A 19,559-nucleotide genomic window follows, 5' to 3' on the forward strand; every position below is an offset into this window, starting at 1 on the left:
CTTAGCTATTGAAACATATTATTTGCTCACGTGAGGCACTGTTGTCTTCAGCTGGTGAACGTCAATAAATACACCTTCTGAGCATATATTGATACGTGAATGATTACAAATCCTTCCATTCATGCACCAAACGTAAATATAGATATATACTATATAAACGTGGAGTGTTACTTTTATCTCGGCGTCCCCAATAGTCGGAGTTACCTTCCTTGGTCTTACAAACGTTACCTCATTTTCCTGAAATTCCAATTACACCCAGTACAGTTTTTAACTGGAATGGAAAGGTTCAATTATAGACCCGGTTGAAACTGAAAACGGTCTGTGAACGTTGGTGCGTGGTGTAGTCATACGGGGGTCTAGATGAGCTGGTGAGGACGGGGGTCTAAATGAGCTGGTGAGGACGGGGGTCGAGATGATCTGGTGAGGACGGGGCTTGAGATGAGCTGGTGAGGACGGGAATCTAGATGAGCTGGTGAGGACGGGGGTCGAGATGATCTGGTGAGGACGGGGGTCGAGATGAGCTGGTGAGGACGGGGTCTAGATGAGCTGGTGAGGACGGGGCTCGAGATGATCTGGTGAGGACGGTGGTCGAGATGATCTGGTGAGGACGGGGGTCGAGATGAGAGATGAGCTGGTGAGGACGGGGGTCGAGATGATCTGGTGAGGACGGGGCTTGAGATGAGCTGGTGAGGACGGGAATCTAGATGAGCTGGTGAGGACGGGGGTCGAGATGATCTGGTGAGGACGGGGGTCAGGATGAGCTGGTGATGACGGGGAGTCTAGATGAGCTGGTGAGGACGGGGCTCGAGATGATCTGGTGAGGACGGTGGTCGAGATGATCTGGATGAGGACGGGGGTCGAGATGAGCTGGTGAGGACGGGGGTCTAGGTCGAGATGATCTGAGATGATGATCTGGTGAGGACGGGGGTCGAGATGATCTGGTGAGGACGGGGGTCTAGATGAGCTGGTGAGGACGGGGGTCGAGATGAGCTGGTGAGGACGGGGGTCGAGATGAGCTGAGGTGAGGACAGGGATCTGAGGACGGGGTCGAGATGATCTGGTGAGGACGGGGATCGAGATGCTGGTGAGGACGGGGTCGAGATGAGCTGGTGAGGACGGGGGATCGAGATGAGCTGGTGAGGACGGGGGTCGAGATGAGCTGGTGAGGACGGGGGTAGATGATGGTGAGGAGCTGAGATGAGGACGGGGGTCGAGATGAGCTGGTGAGGACTGGTGAGGACGGGGGGTCGAGATGAGCTGGTGAGGACGGGGTCGAGATGAGCTGGTGAGGACGGGGATAGATGAGCTGGTGAGGACGGGGGTCGAGATGAGCTGGGAGGAGGACGAGGGATCTGGTGAGGACGGGGGTCGAGATGAGCTGGTGAGGACGGGGGTAGAGATGAGCTGGTGAGGACGGGGTGAGCTGGTGAGGACTGGTGAGGGGTGAGGATAGATGAGCTGGTGAGGACGGGGATCGAGATGAGATGCTGGGGGACAGGGGTCTAGATGAGCTGGTGAGGACGGGGGTCGAGATGAGCTGGTGAGGAGCTGGGGGTCGAGATGAGCTGGTGAGGACGGGGGTCTGAGGAGATGAGCTGGTGAGGACGGGGGTCGAGATGAGCTGGTGAGGACGGGGTCGAGATGAGCTGGTGAGGGTCTAGATGAGGGGTGAGGACGGGGTCTGAGATGAGCTGGTGAGGACAGGGGTATAGATGATCTGGTGAGGACGGGGGTCGAGATGATCTGGTGAGGACTGGGGGGGGTCGAGAGATGATGGTGAGGACGGGGGTCGAGACTGGTGAGGACGGGGGTCGAGATGAGCTGGTGAGGACAGGGTCTAGGATGAGCTGGTGAGGATGAGCTGGTGAGGACGGGGTCCTCGAGATGAGCTGGTGAGGACGGGGCTCGAGATGAGCTGGTGAGGACTGGTGAGGACGGAGTCGAGATGAGCTGGTGAGGACGGGGGTCGAGATGAGCTGGTGAGGACGGGGCTCGAGATGAGCTGGTGAGGACGGGGGTCTAGATGAGCTGGTGAGGACGGGGTCTAGATGAGCTGGTGAGGACGGGGGTATAGATGATCTGGTGAGGACGGGGGTCGATATGATCTGATGAGGACGGGGGTCGAGATGATCTGGTGAGGACGGGGGTCGAGATGAGATGGTGAGGACGTGGGTCAGAGATGATCTGATCTGGTGAGGACGGGGGTCGAGATCTGGTGAGGACAGGGGTCGAGATGAGCTGGTGAGGTGAGCTGGTGAGGGGGGTCGAGATGAGCTGGTGAGGACGGGGCTCGAGAGATGAGCTGGTGAGGACGGGGGTCGAGATGATCTGGTGAGGACGGGGGTCGAGATGAGCTGGTGAGGACGGGGCTCGAGATGAGCTGGTGAGGACGGGGGTCGAGATGATCTGATGAGGACGGGGGTCGAGATGATCTGGTGAGGACGGGGCTCGAGATGAGCTGGTGAGGACGGGGCTCGAGATGGTCGAGGACGGGGGTCGAGATGATCTGATGAGGACGGGGGGAGATGATGTGGTGAGGACGGGGGTGTAGAGATGAGCTGGTGAGGACGGGGATCTAGATGATCTGGTGAGGACGGGGCTCGAGATGAGCTGGTGAGGACGGGGTCTAGATGAGCTGGTGAGGACGGGGGTATAGATGATCTGGTGAGAACGGGGGTCGATATGATCTGATGAGGACGGGGGTCGAGATGATCTGATGAGGAGGACGGGGGTCGAGATGGGCTGGTGAGGACGGGGGTCGAGATGAGCTGGTGAGGACGGGGGTCGAGATGAGCTGGTGAGAACGGGAGATGAGCTGGTGAGGACGTGGGTCGAGATGGGCTGGTGAGGACGTTTGTCTAGATTAGCTGGTGAGGACGGGGGTCGAGATGAGCTGGCGAGGACGGAGGTTCTACTTGAGGCGGTGCGGGTGCATATCCCGATGCCCCACGACAGTGTGTAGATGTGTGATTAGGTTTGGTGAAAAGAGTAAACTGTGTAACCATAAATACACGCTTAACAGTTTGGTGATTCATACACGATCGGTCTAAATGTGGTTGGATGATACCGTCCCGATGGGACGTTATTATGAGACATTTCGGAATTCCTCGAGTGTATTTCTGTAACTCTCCGCTCGATTGACAAAGTAGTATCTCATGATATGTAATCACGCTACATACTGATGTTGATCAGGGAAAAGAACGACAGCTGGCTAGATAGCGTTCATCTAGGGGAGATCACACGCTGCTGTCAATATATATATCGTAGCTAATAAATTAGTACTCACTAAATTACATTCCGGAAATTATTGGGCCATAATGCATTTATGGACCAGAACTTACATTCAGTAATGTCTACTTGTAGTGTAAGTATTTATTTATTATCATCTTCCAGCATGTGTGTCACATGCCACGTTTACACACAGCATAGTTATTGGCTATTTCAGATCATACACATTATTTGTGGTGATCACAAGCCTTAAGTGGTATACTTTCAAAAATATCTCAAGATGTCCTTTCAGAACCGTATGCAGCTTTCACACATACTGACAAGCGCTGTAAGTCGCGCCGTTCATAGATTTCACGGGGTGTATCCTTACAGGAAGTGTTGATACAGGGACCACCTGGATATATGACTTGTACATAACTGATATGGACTTTTCCAAGGATATGTAAACAGATAGTTATAATAAGTTTAGATCAGGCTAGGCACGGGATCACTACATGTTTCATATGTCCTGTCTGAGTGACACATTGTTCCAAGAGCATAGGCGGATCCAGAGGGGTGGTGCAGGGGTGCGCCAACCCACCCCTACCCCATTTTGTTCTGAAAGTTAATTAAATGACCATTGAAACTCTCATGAAAACGGGTGAAAATGAACTGTGCACCTCTCCTTTCTGAACTGTGCACACACCCTCTCTCAAAAAGCTGTATCCGGCCCTGAAGAGTCTGTAGTATAAATAATTCTGTCCGATTCTGTAGGGTAAAGGCAAAACAGTGTTGAAAATTAAAATGAATGGATTACATGAAAACGACACCAGGTGTTCGATAAAATAGTCAGCCTGTCTGTATCGGAAGATGCCAGGACACACACCATGCCCATAAGCAGGAAGCTCCTGAGGGTCACACAGTGCAGTATTTGTTGTGTTTAAAGTCTAGATGGTATCACCCACGTATTGTCAGGCAATCCTTGATTTAAAACGTCTCCTCACAAAACGCACTTTAGGACGTGATTGGTTGTAGTACAGCTATTACCAGAATGTTGAGTCCATCTCGGGTACAATTTAAATCATCGCACGGCGTACTTTAAACGTGTTTCTCTCTATCGTGTAGATATTGTCACCCAATTATTTTCAGTCTAGCTCAAATCAGTCTATATGGAGTATTAAGATGTATACAACCGTTACGTATTTCAGACGAGTCGAGCTGAGGAACTTGGTATAGGAAATCCATAAGGAGATCGTTGGTGCCAGCATCCATCACGGGACATGTCAGTAATGGCGGTTATGTTTGGTACCCGACAATAGAGTCCGTTAGCACTGGTATAGCCACACTGTGTGGAGATGGTCATTATTCAAGCCCTGCATCCAAACGTTCGATAAAACACATAAATCTCAGACCCACTTTATGTAATTTCTCTTTGTACAGATAAGGTTCGCTATGGAAATGATTTGAGAAATATTCTCCCGCCAGTCATCTGATTTGAGCATTTATTTCCGTAGTTGGGTTGCTTGTGGCGATTTAACACTAGTTATTGCAAAGATTGAGCGGTTGTAGAGTAACTGGTAATCCTCGGGGGAACATGAAGTACTGACGTCTTTGTCTTGGTTGTCGAGTCGGACATGTGATTGTTGGTGTACGGTTTGGGCAACAGTACTCCAGTCTAGCTGTCTCGTGCCCACACTCACCGTGGAAAACCGCTTCCTCTACAACTTATTATATTATAAAGCCTTCAAATATGAGGGTTTATGTGAGATGGTATGCTTCCCGTTCACTGATAAATTGTATGGGAAAATAATTTACGCATCAGCCGCCGTGCACAAGCCGGAATTCTTTGCTCTTAAATGAATATACTTCTTCAAAAGTAGCCAAAACGTCTATGGAAATAAAGTTAAGTTGTAGGCATTTTACGCTTTTAATGTCAACGTTATAAACATAAAACTGCCGACAGTAATCCTACATAGAACATGTAGGTGCATTTAGTTGATTGATTCAGAAATTAAAAAAATAAATATAGTTTTGTTTAAAATAATTGCATTCAGAATGTCTCGTTCATGGTAATGTATATGTCAGGTGAAGTGAGGCGAGAGGAGGTGTAATGTACCTTAAACATTATTGCACTTGAATAGGGACGCGCAGGCAGCTCCTTTCATTGGGTGAGCCCGTGCTGGCGTGTGTTTACGCGCTAGCGTGTGTGTACGTGCTGGCGTGCATGTGCGTGCATGTGCGTGCATGCGTGTGCTTGCCAGTTTTATACTTCTTCTATACTACTTAATTTAGTCTGTATTTGTATAGTGAGACAACATGGTTTTCTTTAATGGATAACACCTGATAAGGCCGCATTGCTGGTCAAGATAAAATTATTATCTTGTGGTTGAAATATGTTACAACGAAATATTAACCGCTAGTTAGGCAGCACTTTGTGTAATTCACACGATGATGCAGCTTCTATGTCCCATTGCTATCAAGTGACTTCATCACGACACCTGGAGGTGTCACCAGAAAACACCTCAACACGTGGCAGTCGTTCCGTGGTCAGTGTATCCCAGCTGATGGTCACAGCAGTGAGGTCCACCTATACTTCCTGATGCTAACCCACGCACGTTGGTGTGACGAGATCAGCGCCACTATCCTAGATATAGAACTGAATCAGAGTATTACAGGGCGCATATCAAATGGGAATTGAAACTGCTAATTGTTTTGAGGACCATATACTGAACCATTAATCAAAGGTGACAAAACCCTTTCCATTATAACCAACCAACTGTACCAACCAACTGCACGAAAACCTCATCAAAGCATATGTACATATCAACCTATCACTTCATGAATAAATTATTGTTTCTTCAATCTGATATTGAAATCACTAAGGAAATTGAGATTCTAACGCATTAGCAATCACACCAGTGCAACGTGCCACGGAATATGGAAAAACCTGCATGCAGCAGACCACTAAACATAAATATTAACCACCACACATCAGAGTAAGAATAATGCAGGTGTCCAGTATATTAACCACCACACATCGGAGTAAGAATAATGCAGGTGTCCAGTATATTAACCACAACACATCGGAGTAAGAATAATGCAGGTGTCCAGTATATTAACCACAACACATCGGAGTAAGAATAATGCAGGTGTCCAGTATATTAACCACAACACATCGGAGTAAGAATAATGCAGGTGTCCAGTATATTAACCACCACACATCGGAGTAAGAATAATGCAGGTGTCCAGTATATTAACCACCACACATCAGAGTAAGAATAATGCAGGTGTCCAGTATATTAACCACCACACATCAGAGTAAGAATAATGCAGGTGTCCAGTATATTACCACCACCACACATCAGAGTAAGAATAATACAGGTGTCCAGTATATTACCCACCACACATTAGATTACGAATAATGCAGGTGTCCAGTATATTAACCACCAACACATCGGAGTAAGAATAATGCAGGTGTCCAGTATATTAACCACCACACATCAGAGTAAGAATAATGCAGGTGTCCAGTATATTAACCACCACACATCGGAGTAAGAATAATGCAGGTGTCCAGAGATACGAATAATGCAGGTGTCCAGTATATTAACCACCACACATCAGAGTAAGAATAATGCAGGTGTCCAGTATATTAACCACCACACATCAGAGTAAGAATAATGCAGGTGTCCAGTATATTAACCACCAAACATCGGAGTAAGAGTAATGCAGGTGTCCAGTATATTAACCACCACACATCAGAGTAAGAATAATACAGGTGTCCAGAATATTACCCACCACACATCAGAGTAAGAATAATGCAGGTGTCCAGTATATTAACCCCAACACATCAGAGTAAGAATAATGCAGGTGTCCAGTATACTAACCACCACACAATGCAGGTGTTCAGTATATCAACCACCACACATCTGAACCATTTCCATAATCCACAAAATACTTTGTTGTACGTTACTCACAATGTCGTGTATATTAATTAATCCAGGTCAGTTACTGGTGTTAGCGAAGATTAAGCATAATCTACCCGACCTGTCGCAGCCGACACAGACACGTGCAAAGGCAAGTCAATTGGTCCCCGTCAACACACAAGTACAAGTAAACCATAAATGATATCAGGCGGTATCATTTTCGCCCTTGACGTATCAAGTTGGGAAATGTCCTCCCCACGTCTACCATTACAACGTTTTGAAATCTGTACAAAGGCCCTGACAGCAGTAGCTCCGCTGAGTAAGTGTCGAGTTGCGATCTGTTTAATGTTGGCAGAAAGGGCATGTTCGATTGTATCTCATTTTTATAGGCAATATTCGCAAACTGATATAAAATGCATGAACCGGTTTAAATAATAGAATTACTTTGTAGTGATATTCAATCAGCACTTGTGTTATCTTCCAGGAACATACAATGTATAACGTGACTTGTTTAAATGTTTGATGTTGCAAAATACATGTAGTTCTAAATGTTAATCTATTGAATGTAAACTGCATGCATAACTTGCAGGTGTGCCCTTTGTATGAATATTGTACAAAATACAATGCAAACATAGCTGTTTAGGGGGTGGGTGGGTTATTTTACACAGAGCAAAGTAAATAAGGAAAAGAGTTTTATGGATCTCAACTTCTTTATTGTGAGGAACACAACGTTTCGGAGAATATCCTTAATCATCCATCAGGTGAAATACAAACTCTCTTCTTTATCTGTATCACTTCTACATGCTGTTCAATGAACAGCAAAGTAAATATTTTCGAAATGATTTTGTTGTCACTTACACGACACAAACGTTATATCACTGATATCAATTACGGTGTTGTGCTTGCGATATCTTGACAATGGTGATTTTGTTGAATCGCACGTACATGATATACTCCTACGGTTAGAGGTATACCCGTTGAAGGCATACATCAAAATGCCATGACTATCAGCACCGGAGCGAGAACGAGTCATGGAATGTCGAAGATGAGGGTTTAGAACAGTCATATTGGCAGCACGTTCAGCTGTACAAAGCAGGCCATGCTCAGCCTAATGAAACGTGTCAGCTACACTGGTTAGACATCTGACCGTCCCAGACCAGGAAGACCGAGAGTGACCACCCAAGATGACCACACCTGCGGATCCACACAGTGACGTCAGTATCAACAGCGTTGGCTCAGGAGGAACACAGGGATGAGACGACTGCCTGTTGTCGGAATCAGGGCCTGTGGACCATCTCGGGGCATGACATTACCCTGTCAACGCGGACCTAACTTCTAGACACGATCTTTGGAGTGTTTTGGCAATACCTACACAAAGTTTGGGATCTTTCAACCACCTGTAAATGACCGAACAAATGATGTTTAAGGACTAATTCGTGTAACTGCTAGTCTTCATCTCTAGATAGTCGTCGGATATCGTTGTCTCCCCCGATATGTTCCTCGTGACGTCTTGTACCGGATGTATAATTATGTCGTTGTGGCCAAGGTAGTTAGGTTATTGACATGACCTATCATCTAATGACAGTATTCCAGTGAACATTTGTTTTAACGGAACGTCAACAGACGTCTTACAGAAAATTAATAGATGAGGACAAACGTTATGGATGAGCAACTTCTGTATTCAGGTGATGCGACGTTTCGATACAGATTCTTGCATCGTTGAAAACAATTATCAGTGACACAAGGATATGTATCGAAACGTGGCATTACCTGAATAAAGAAGTTGTTTATTCATAAAGTTGGTCCTCATCCGGCTCTCCAACTTCTGAGAATGCCACTTATAAAAGCTTGTGAAACAGTTAGCGGACACATACAATCTTCATTCCTCTCCTTTTCGGGAACTATTTCATCCAGTTTGATCCTCACAATCACCGTCGTCCATATATCTGGGTCCTTACAGTCACCGTCGTCCATATATCTCACCGTCGTCCATATATCTGGGTCCTTACAATCACCGTCGTCCATATATCTGGTTTCTTACAATCACCGTCGTCCATACATTTTGGTCCTTACAGTCACCATCGTCTATTCATTTTGATCCATATGATAAGTCCTTCATACTGTTTTGTCCTCACAGTCCGCGATTTCCTTTTTGTTTGTTCCTCACAATCCACGTTTCATGATAGTGTGTACCTCACACTCTCCGCCGTTCATACTATTAACACGGAAAAACTAGACAAAGCTAGACCAATATTTTATAACGATATGCGTTATTGAAAACTGGAAATATTACAGACTAACCGACTACCTTCCTCAATGTCACATTGATAACGAGCATCGGACGTAATCCGGGACCAGTATCTCTAAAGCTAACAGAACCAAGGTGCATTACGTTTATCTGTCTTTACGGGTGTTTGTATTCCACGTTGGTCAAATCACGTGCGTGCCACATATACCTTCGTGGCATACTCGCGACTGGCCATCGATGCTTCGGTCCAACTAAATGACATAATCTCACGTTCTCAATAACAACGTTATCGTATGTTATATCTGTAAACGCGATTATCTGCGATAGCTAGAATAGGTATGTAATACTGATGACAGTTACAAATCAGGGGGTGGCTGTCTGGTAAATTCACTCGGGTCTCGGGTGTTGTGTTGGTTGGTTGTGCCACTGGTACCTCTGCTGAGCGAGTTGAAACTTCAGCTCGCTCTTAATAAGTGGCGGGGGGACCGAAAGTGGCAACGGCGACACACCAACCCACAAACATGGCAACACCTGACGCAGGACCGAGACGACCCATCCACAGACAACCCAAGACTCCACCACAGAACCGGGCGGAACAGACGAGCAACTGGAGGATCCCGCAAACCAATGCCCCAGGTACCAACACTACAGGTACTCCTCCAGTCACTATATATGGGGTCCCACTTCCTACACGGTCCATATCGCAGTAAAGCACCGGTAGTTGACATGATGGACGACAAAGGCAGCGTCATGGCGGTCGTCATCATGGATCACAGAAGAAGATGACCAGAGGCAGAAGCCCAGACAACCCGGTCATCATCAAGATGTCAGCCGATAATCAGGACATCATCGGTAACCCAACATTCATGTGAGTGAACCAACTTTCAAGTTCAAGTCAACCTAGGCATACATCACGAATCATCTGCAAGTTTCTTCCGATGTGTGTGACAATATCTGTGAACTTTGGTTCTGACTCTCACCGTGAACTGTGTACGTGAACTTGTCAAGGACGTTCTTGTTTATGTGAGGTATGTTGTATGTTCTCCGGTCATTGTTTCGTTGTGTTCACATTTGTCATGTTTTCATATATTGAGTATGTATTGTAATCTTTGTGATGTTATCAGACATACATCTTTATCAGATTAAGTTGTTGAAATCGGCTAGGTTCTTACTCTACGGTACGATCTGGTCACAGCCTACGCCCTACACATGTACGCATTTAGTGCAGATCAGCGTTATCTGCGGGATCCGAGTCTTCCCATACAAACCAGACTCCCGGTTTCAAGGATTTTTCTCATACTTTGTAGGTCTATAACCGTCACTATAGATAATAGCTTTCCATAAGCTATTCAATACAATATGATTTCCTGCTTACATTTTCATGTCATCCATTTTGAACATGTGAGCATCAAATTTATAAGTACTCATTATGAAAGATATGACATATCGTTGCCTGTCGTAACAGCTTCTGTACAAGAATACCCATGTTATAGAGACCAATTGCTAGGCATATTCACCGAGCTATTTAGTGGAGACTGTATACCCAGTCTGTATCGTTCTACATGTACTTCGTTTCGCCTCTGTGAGCTTACTCTTAACTATGATACCGGCGGAAGTAAGTAACTTCGGGTCCCTGGCTCACATAAACGATTCGTAGAAATATCGTCGAGCCAAATTCACTTGAATGAATTTTTCATTATATGTCAGTTTAGGCTTTTGAAGTTGGTTAGGTTCCCTTCTCTTCATGTCCTTACTTTGTTTAGAGCAGATCACAACTTCTGCTAGCCTTGCCGAGTCTAGGCTCACAATATAAGACTCCCAACTTCAAGGATCTTACTGCTATCATGAAAATATTACATTCATATGCAAACGGCGACGCATTGCGCACATTATGTTTTTGTTTTTATATGTCATATATGTACTTATCAGTCAGGTATTCCGACTATATGGTCAACCGCGAGCAGGATTTTGCCGCTCGGTGGAAACGTCCAGTGTTTTGTTTGTACGAGCTGGAAAGCCGCTCACCTGTGTTTTGTGTGTACACGTCAGAAATTCCGTTGAACTTGTTATTGTTATATTTTGTTACGCCGATGTTGGCAATTCGACTTATGTGTTTACTTGTACGTTCCTGTATATCTTATCTAAAACCATTACGATTGACTATTTATCAATGCCTGTACACATGTTCTCGTCAGTCATCATGGATCCGCGGTACCAGTTGTTTCCGTACCGCAATTTACTCATCACTCGTAATGTACTGTATGATGTCATTTTTGTTTATTGATATTTCGGGACGAAATTTTAAAAGAACAGGGGATACTATTAACACGGAAAAACTAGACAAAGTTTTACCAATATTTTATAACGATATGCGTTATTGAAAACTGGAAATATTACAGACTAACCGACTACCTTCCTCAATGTCACATTGATAACGAGCATCGGACATAATCCGGGACCAGTATCTCTAAAGCTAACAGAACCAAGGTGCATTACGTTTATCTGTCTTTACGGGTGTTTGTATTCCACGTTGGTCAAATCACGTGCGTGCCACATATACCTTCGTGGCATACTCGCGACTGGCCATCGATGCTTCGGTCCAACTAAATGACATAATCTCACGTTCACAATAACAACGTTATCGTAAGTTTTATCTGTAAACGCGATTATCTGCGATAGCTAGAATAGGTATATAATACGGATGACAGTTACAAATCAGGGGGTGGCTGTCTAGTAAATTCACTCAGGTGTGTAACTTTACTTTCTTCAAGTTCGAGAAGTCTTTACCATTTCTATTGTGTGTTAACTTTAATCTTACTGGATATCTCTTTACTACTTGTTACCCTTGGCACATTTTTCAGGTTGATGTGGAACGCGACATGCTTTATTACATGTCCCATATCTTCTGTATTACAGTTTAGGATTGTGTATTTCATACTGATCTTTGACACTACACTGTTATGTGACTATTATAGAATTTATAGAGTGTGTCGGATATTTTAACTGTTGCATTACGTTGTGAGTACTATGCTGTCTTGTGACTGCCACATAATGTAGATTGTATGAACGCCCACTGGGGTGATGTGTAGAATATTGAACTATTGTTGTGTACATTGAAATATGTATCGTGATGAATGTAGTATGTGTCGTGTGTAACGAATCTACATGTACTTTGATATCTGATTGCATTGTGAACATGTTCTAATAATTAATTGTAAACCATTCTATTGTTGACTGATTATGAAAATGATCCTGTGACTGCTGTGTAATAAATTCCTTGTTTATTTTACTCAGGTGTTGCGTTGTGTGTGGGTTGGTATAGTCAGACCTCTTGCCAAGCGGGCTAATTCCCCAACACTCGCGTTTTAACAATACGGCTTGGGAAATACAAGCTCCGTCGTTCGTATAGGCGTTTCTCACACGCTCGAGGTGAAATGTTTTGGTTCTCACAATCGCCGACGTTCATGCAGTTTGGTTGTCATAATCTCCGACGTTAATACCGTTTGGTTCTCATAATTTCCGACGTTCATACCGTTTGGTTCTCACAATCGCCGACGTTCATACAGTTAATTTTGGTTCTCACAATCTCCAATGTTCATTCGGTTTCATTCTCACTATGTCAAACATTCACACGGTTTGGTTCTCACAATGTCAACCGTTCATGCAGTTTGGGGCAGGGGGTAGCCTTGTGGTTGAAGCGTTCGCTCGTCACACCGAAGACCCGGGTTCGATTCCCCACATGAACACAATGTGTGCAGCCCGTTTCTGGTGTCCCCTGCCGTGATATTGCTGGAATATTGCTAAAAGCGGCGTAAAACCAAACTCACTCACTCACTCATATAGTTTGGTTCTCACAATGTCACCCGTTCATACAGTTTGGTTCTCACATACAGTTTGGTTTTTACGAGCTCCGCCGTTCAAACAGCTGCGCACCACTCTATGAAGGTTCAAACTCCAATGAAAATACCCAAAAGAATAGCTTATTCTCAGTTTTGGCACTTAGGGGTATAAAATATACGAAACCTCTCGCGACGGTTCCAAATGTTCTAACTTACCTGCAATTCTTACTTACTAATTTTCTAAACTGACTTCCCGGGAATGTGCTGATTCACCACGATTTGCTGCACATGGGAGGCCTCATGAAGGCCCTGTATCCAACCTGGCTGGTTGTAGTGGCATACACACTGAATGCTACTTCCAGACCCTCAGGATTCTAGCAGCAAGTTAATGCAAGAACACCACCATGAACAGACAGAGGCGACTATAACCCATTTGCATGGTAAGAACATTAAATGATCACAATGGTGTAAGTGGGTCAATGTGCAATTGATAATTCCGGAGAACAACTTGAGTTACATCTTCCCGTCACTCAGACATGTCGTTAATTACACGGCAGTGTTAAAAACACTGGCCCTAACAAGGCCCCCTCTCCACGAGATTGGGGGTGAACACAGGACAAAAAGACGTACATCCAATCACTTTAGAAAATTGAAAGCTAGAATTCTGAAAATAGAATCAGCTCGTTGTGGAGAAAGTTTCATCTTAAGGAAATCAATCTAATTCTAATACAACGACCACTTGGATAAATTGCGCCTAAGCTTTTTATACTGACAAAGCTCTTTTCAGTTATTTCTCTACTTGAGGGATCGTAGGCAATCGTGTGAGCAATTCGGCCCTGTATATCGGTTAGGGATCAGTATCTATACGTTATCTCATTCACAATGTTAAAAGTTAATAATTTTATATGGCTGGCTAGGTACGTGAACAATTATGTACTTTATTTAATCCAATATTCACCAGAATGATTGGTATGGGAAATCATTTAAGTTTGAATTGGGTGATCATGCCTTAGTTCCATGCACACTCATATGGATATGTGTTATTTAGCTAGGAAAAGGAAAAGAAAATAGCATTGCCTACCAATGCAGCTACGTGTCTTGATCTGATGCCAAGACGAGTTTGTATTAATGTTGAAAGAGAAGGACTGTTAGTTGATAGCTCAATTTTGTTTTCTTAAATAAACAATCGTCCATGCTCAATTACAGATGTAAATATCTTGTTTTGAAGACAACAAAATAACACCCTGATGAACGACCTATTCAAAACACACGCATCAGAAGATACGACGCTACAGTCTCTACTGTATATAAAACAGGTTGTTTTAGTGAGACTAATCGCTCACTGTGACGTGACGGAAGCTAAACATCATGGCATTTGACAGGTTCCATTTGGTCTCGCCGGTATGGCGTGTTGTCAGGGTCAGGTGGGTACGTGCGGGATCTATTGCTATATAGCCGGCTTGCACTTTCGGGCAAGGGTACTTCATTATTATATTGGGTCTGATGCTCCCTGACCGATGGATTCACTTACGCACTGACGAGACTGTCCATTTTGAGATCCAGTTACTGAATATACTCTAACTCGATTGCTTCGAAGAATTTGCGTGTTGTAATATGATAACCACATCCTGTCATTGTAATCTGATTCGATAAGCGGACGCCGCTGATCATATACCCATAGAGAGGCATTGAGGGACTGAAGTCTCCAAATATTTCGTCCATCTTGTGTACAGTCTGGCTGTATTGGATATCTGTTGGCAGAAGTTATAGTCATATTCAATGTCCAGCGCAGGGTTTAAGTGAACAGTCGACCAGAAGGTCAAAGCGATCTATCCACACTATCAATTAATGAAAACCAAAAAGATCCTGGTTAGAACCGATCTTCAGCAAACCATGCTTGTCGCAAGAGGCGGCCAAAAGGATAAGGTGGTCAGGCTCGCTGACTTGGTTGATGCAGATCGGGTTTTACCTGTTCAGATCAATGCTCATGATGGACCGTTTTGTCCACACTCGATTATCTGAAGACCGCCGTCAGATAGCTTGACTATAGCTGGGGCGAGATGTGTTGCTGTGTGCACAACGCGTCTTCTTTCCGGTCTCCCTCTCTTTCAGTATAACTCGGTGATTACCTTTTATTGACATCCGCAGACAGACACATGCAAGGCCATCCCGCTCGTATGTAAGTTTATAAGATTACATAAGTATGTAATATGTTATATATATTGAATACATGGAGGTGCAGTTTACGACTAGTCAGTAGTCGCTGTGGCATTCTCAGTCCCGTTAAATTATGTATTCTACATGCAACAGATGAGCAACTGTATGTCAAATCCCTGAAATCGATTTACTCAGGAGCTGGATTCCAACATGTCCAAACATAGGGAAAGAAATGGTTGAAATCTTTAAAGAAATAACAATGATGCGATGTTTTGTTGTAGAAGGGGAATCAGATATATCGTCTGAAGAGAATTTATTGTCATGGGTTGCAAATGCTTTATGTTAGTTGTCACCCGATTCTGGCGCATCGTTCATTTTATCTGCCGATTTTAAGTCTTCAGGCCTTACTTGCACTGCGTGTCACTGATCGCCAAGTATACGGAAGAATCTGAACGGTTCTCTTCACTTTGGTAGGCCGAGGTTCCACGTGTTAGTTATGTGATGCTGGCATGTGTCAAGGGTGGGGATTGACGAAAGACTCAGATGGAACTGTGAAGGGTTGTTGATAACCTTTGAGTTAAATTAAAATGGCTTCCCCTCGGAGCCCATGTTTCCTGTCTCGTTCGAATCGTTAATAGAAAAAATAAAGAGAATTTCCCATTTATTTTAAATTTGATTGACTCGGTGTTGTGCTTTGTTAACACCTTAAACGCAATATAGCGTTTTATCACGAACTCACTTTTTACTTCTCCAAACATTTGAATGTGTTATTTCCTGTTTTCTGTAGGGCCTCGTAAAAGTAAGAACATGCTCTCTTATTTCCAGTGTGGTGGCTTATTGTTCCGAATGCAGTGCTTGATTGTAACGGAGTTGTAATACAAGCAGCAGTAGTGTTACAGGAAATACAATTGTCTTTTACTATTTATAATTTGCCTCTTTCAGTGATTATGTCTGAGGGATGTTTCGTACCAGGTAAAAAATTAGCCCATTGATTTTTCACGTTGTCACGCAAGTCGGGGATTTTCACACCAAAGCCCATCTCAGGACCGTCTGCATCCCCCAGAGGCGGCGCCGAAACACCTCCAGAAGCCGTGGCAATGTCACGAAAGGGACGAATTAAGGAAATGAAACCATAGATATTTTTTTCTGTATTTCGTACCACCACCTTGCCCTATCACTGCGTGCGTTTGTCTCAGCGAGGAAGGAGACCGACTTGAACATCATTCATGCAGTCATGTTTCCATCGCAACGGCACATATAATATCCGTTCACAGCTTCGAGACTGTACCAGTAAGTTTATCTTCCATGTTTTGTAAAGTTAGAAACTCAGTTGTCTCTGTGAACGCTGAAGAGTTCAGAACCCCGTGTAACCATTCTGTGTAACAGCAACATTGGTGAACAGACACACGAAGAGTGGTTTAGGGGCCCAAGCCACAAGTACACGAAGTAGGAACAAAGCGAAATGATACATATACTGATCTGCTGATGCATAGAAGGCGTTTTTTAGTCTGAAATATTCTCCCTGGTGGTGAGGCTAGTTCGATTCGAAGATCTCCAGGTCGTACAGAGTTTGTCCTTTGTGGGTGCCAGAAACCGCTGATCGTGGGTTAAAGTGCATGTGTTGCCCTTACCATGTCCTTTGGTTGTAGTACCATATCAGTGCTCTCCTGAAACATTAAGATGACAATATGCAGAAATACTGCTGGAAGTGGCCTTAACTACAACTCACCCAATCACACTGGGTCACTTGAACAGGGAATATGTGGGTCAGGATTGGCGAATCGATATGTTTGCAGCCATGTTGGGGTTTTTTTTGGGGGGGGAAATGGGATATTTTATGACCTGTTACATATATGTGGCCCTCCTGGTCTCATTATGAAAGTTTGGAAACAAGGATAGTTGCAACTTCGAAGAAGTAGCCGTTTGTTCTGATCTCATCTTAAATGTATTATGTGTCAATATTCACCTTCACTGATATGTACGTTATTGGATTTTGCCTGATAACGCTCACCCCCCAGACCGATTAGTGAGGCTATATGTGGGCAAGAGGGTATTAACTAGCGATAATATTTCACGACATCAGGACAACAACACGTTGTTTCCCTGTTAACATCAACACAGGTTTCACCAAGGCCCTAGTTTTCTCGTTAGGGGCCATTGCAAATGGCACGTGACAGGTAATTAGGAAATAATTTGAGATTAAAGTGAACATCTCTTTGAAGTGCAGATGTCTAAAAAACAGACGCCTATCGGATGCCTTTTACACTGGGCGTCTTGTTGTCAGCTTTGTCGTGTTTTCTACCTCCAGTCCCCTAGAAGTAAAAATAGCTCCTTTTCTGTCCGTCGTTTAAATGACGGGAGTGTGTCAACCCTGCCGTGAACTTTACTTGGTGTTTGAGTAGTGTTTGTATGTGTTGCCGTTGATTACGATACTGATTAATCGGTGAGTGTGTCTCTGAGGGGAACGTATATCGTAAATAGCAACTCCAGTTCTTCGTGTGTGGTAATAACATATAGTGAAGATTACAGATCGTGTCCAGTATGAGCCTGGTAACGCCTGTCTACTTGCTGGTCCCTTCACTACTGGCATATTCCCCTGGTTTCTGTACACAACGCCGACTCAGTCTAACTGTTAAACTCTCTCTCGATGTGATGAAACGTGATTTATGTGTCAGGAATCTGCAGACACGAAGAGTTCCACGGAGATATCAATGCCTCATAATAACAAAATGCGACAGCGTTCTCGTTTTTCAATCGCTACATTCGTACATTTATCCCACACCTGAAAACGACCTGTTATCCGTAACGATATCTGTGTGTCATTAAGTCGGAGAGGACAGTATCTTCTAGTGTATCTTTTATTTGAACAATAGAATTGTTTTCATGTTTCTCACATATATAGGTATACATAGTGTGCTGTTCAGTTTGATGGATATGAAACTCTAACTTGCGAGTGTCTGATATTTCATGTAGATAGCAGCTGACTGAGAGAGAGAGATCTTTCCAAATACACAACGTTCCAGACTGATCCGTTCAAACACACAACCTTCCAGACTGATCCATCCAAATACACAACATTCCAGACGCTCTCACACACACGCATGTGTACGTGCGTGCGTGCGCACGCGTGTATGTGTGTGTGTGAGAGAGAGAGAGAGAGAGACACTGAAAGGTAGTGTATTTGGATGGGTCAGTCTGGAGGGTTGTGTATTTGGATGGATCAGTCTGGAAGGTTGTGTTTTTGGATGGATCAGTCTGGAAGGTTGAGTATTTGGATGGGTCAGTCTGGAGGGTTGTGTAATTGGACGGGTCATTCTGGAAGGTTGTGTATTTGGATGGATCAGTCGGGAAGGTTGTGCATTTGGATGGATCAGTCTGGAAGGTTATGTATTTAGATGGATCAGTCTGGAGGGTTGGGTATTTGGACGGGTCAGTCTGGAAGGTTGTGCATTTCGATGGATCAGTCTGAAAACTTGGGTATTTGGATTGGTCAGTCTGGAGGGTTATGTATTTGGATGGATCAGTCTGGAAGGTTGTGTATTTGGATGGATCAGTCTGGAAGGTTGTGTATTTGGATGGATCAGTCTGGAAGGTTGTGTATTTTCGATGGGTCAGTCTGGAGGGCTGTGTATTTAGATGGGTCAGTCTGGAAGCTTGTGTATTTGGACGGGTCAGTCTGGAGGGTTGTGTATTTGGATGGATCAGTCTGGAAGGTTATGTATTTGGATGGATCAGTATGGAAGGTTATGTATTTGGATGGGTCAGTCTGGAGTGAGAGAGAGAGAGAGAGAGAGAGAGAGAGAGAGAGAGAGAGAGAGAGAGAGAGAGAGAGAGAGAGAGAGAGAGAGAGAGAGAGAGAGAGAGAGTGAGAGAGAGAGAGAGAGAGATATATTCTGAAATTAAGTGCATTTTGGTAGTTCAATCTGTGTGTATGTGTATATGTGTTTGTGCGTACGTGCGCGTGTGTGTAAGAGAGTATGCGTGTGCGTGTGGGAGAGAGAGAGATTCTGGAAGGCAGTGTGTTTGGATGTCATGTCGACAGGGGGCAGGACGTGAATGTCGTTATGTCAGTAAGATATAAGGAAAGAGAACGCCGTGCTTGTGTATCTGCAGAGGGAAGTTTGGATGAGGCACTGCACCTGCGTTATCTCTACATTACGCGGTTACGTAGAATGTCGCTTGTAT

General features: G+C 44.4%; 1 protein-coding gene across 1 annotated transcript; it reads right to left on the bottom strand.

Moving 5' to 3' along the window:
• Nucleotides 1–537: 537 nt before the first annotated feature.
• LOC124291860 (sialidase-like) lies at nucleotides 538–9,155 on the bottom strand. The gene is made up of 4 exons (XM_046728927.1): nucleotides 9,005–9,155; nucleotides 2,065–2,867; nucleotides 1,308–1,821; nucleotides 538–1,106 (listed from the first exon to the last, which is right to left on the bottom strand). The coding sequence occupies exons 1-4, from the start codon at nucleotides 9,153–9,155 to the stop codon at nucleotides 538–540; spliced, it is 2,037 nt and encodes a 678-aa protein (XP_046584883.1).
• Between the last annotated feature and the right edge of the window lie 10,404 nt (nucleotides 9,156–19,559).

Source organism: Haliotis rubra, unplaced genomic scaffold (assembly GCF_003918875.1).
Source record: "Haliotis rubra isolate DU_JTF1 unplaced genomic scaffold, ASM391887v1 Scf50, whole genome shotgun sequence".
NCBI classification, from domain to species: Eukaryota; Metazoa; Mollusca; class Gastropoda; order Lepetellida; family Haliotidae; genus Haliotis; species Haliotis rubra.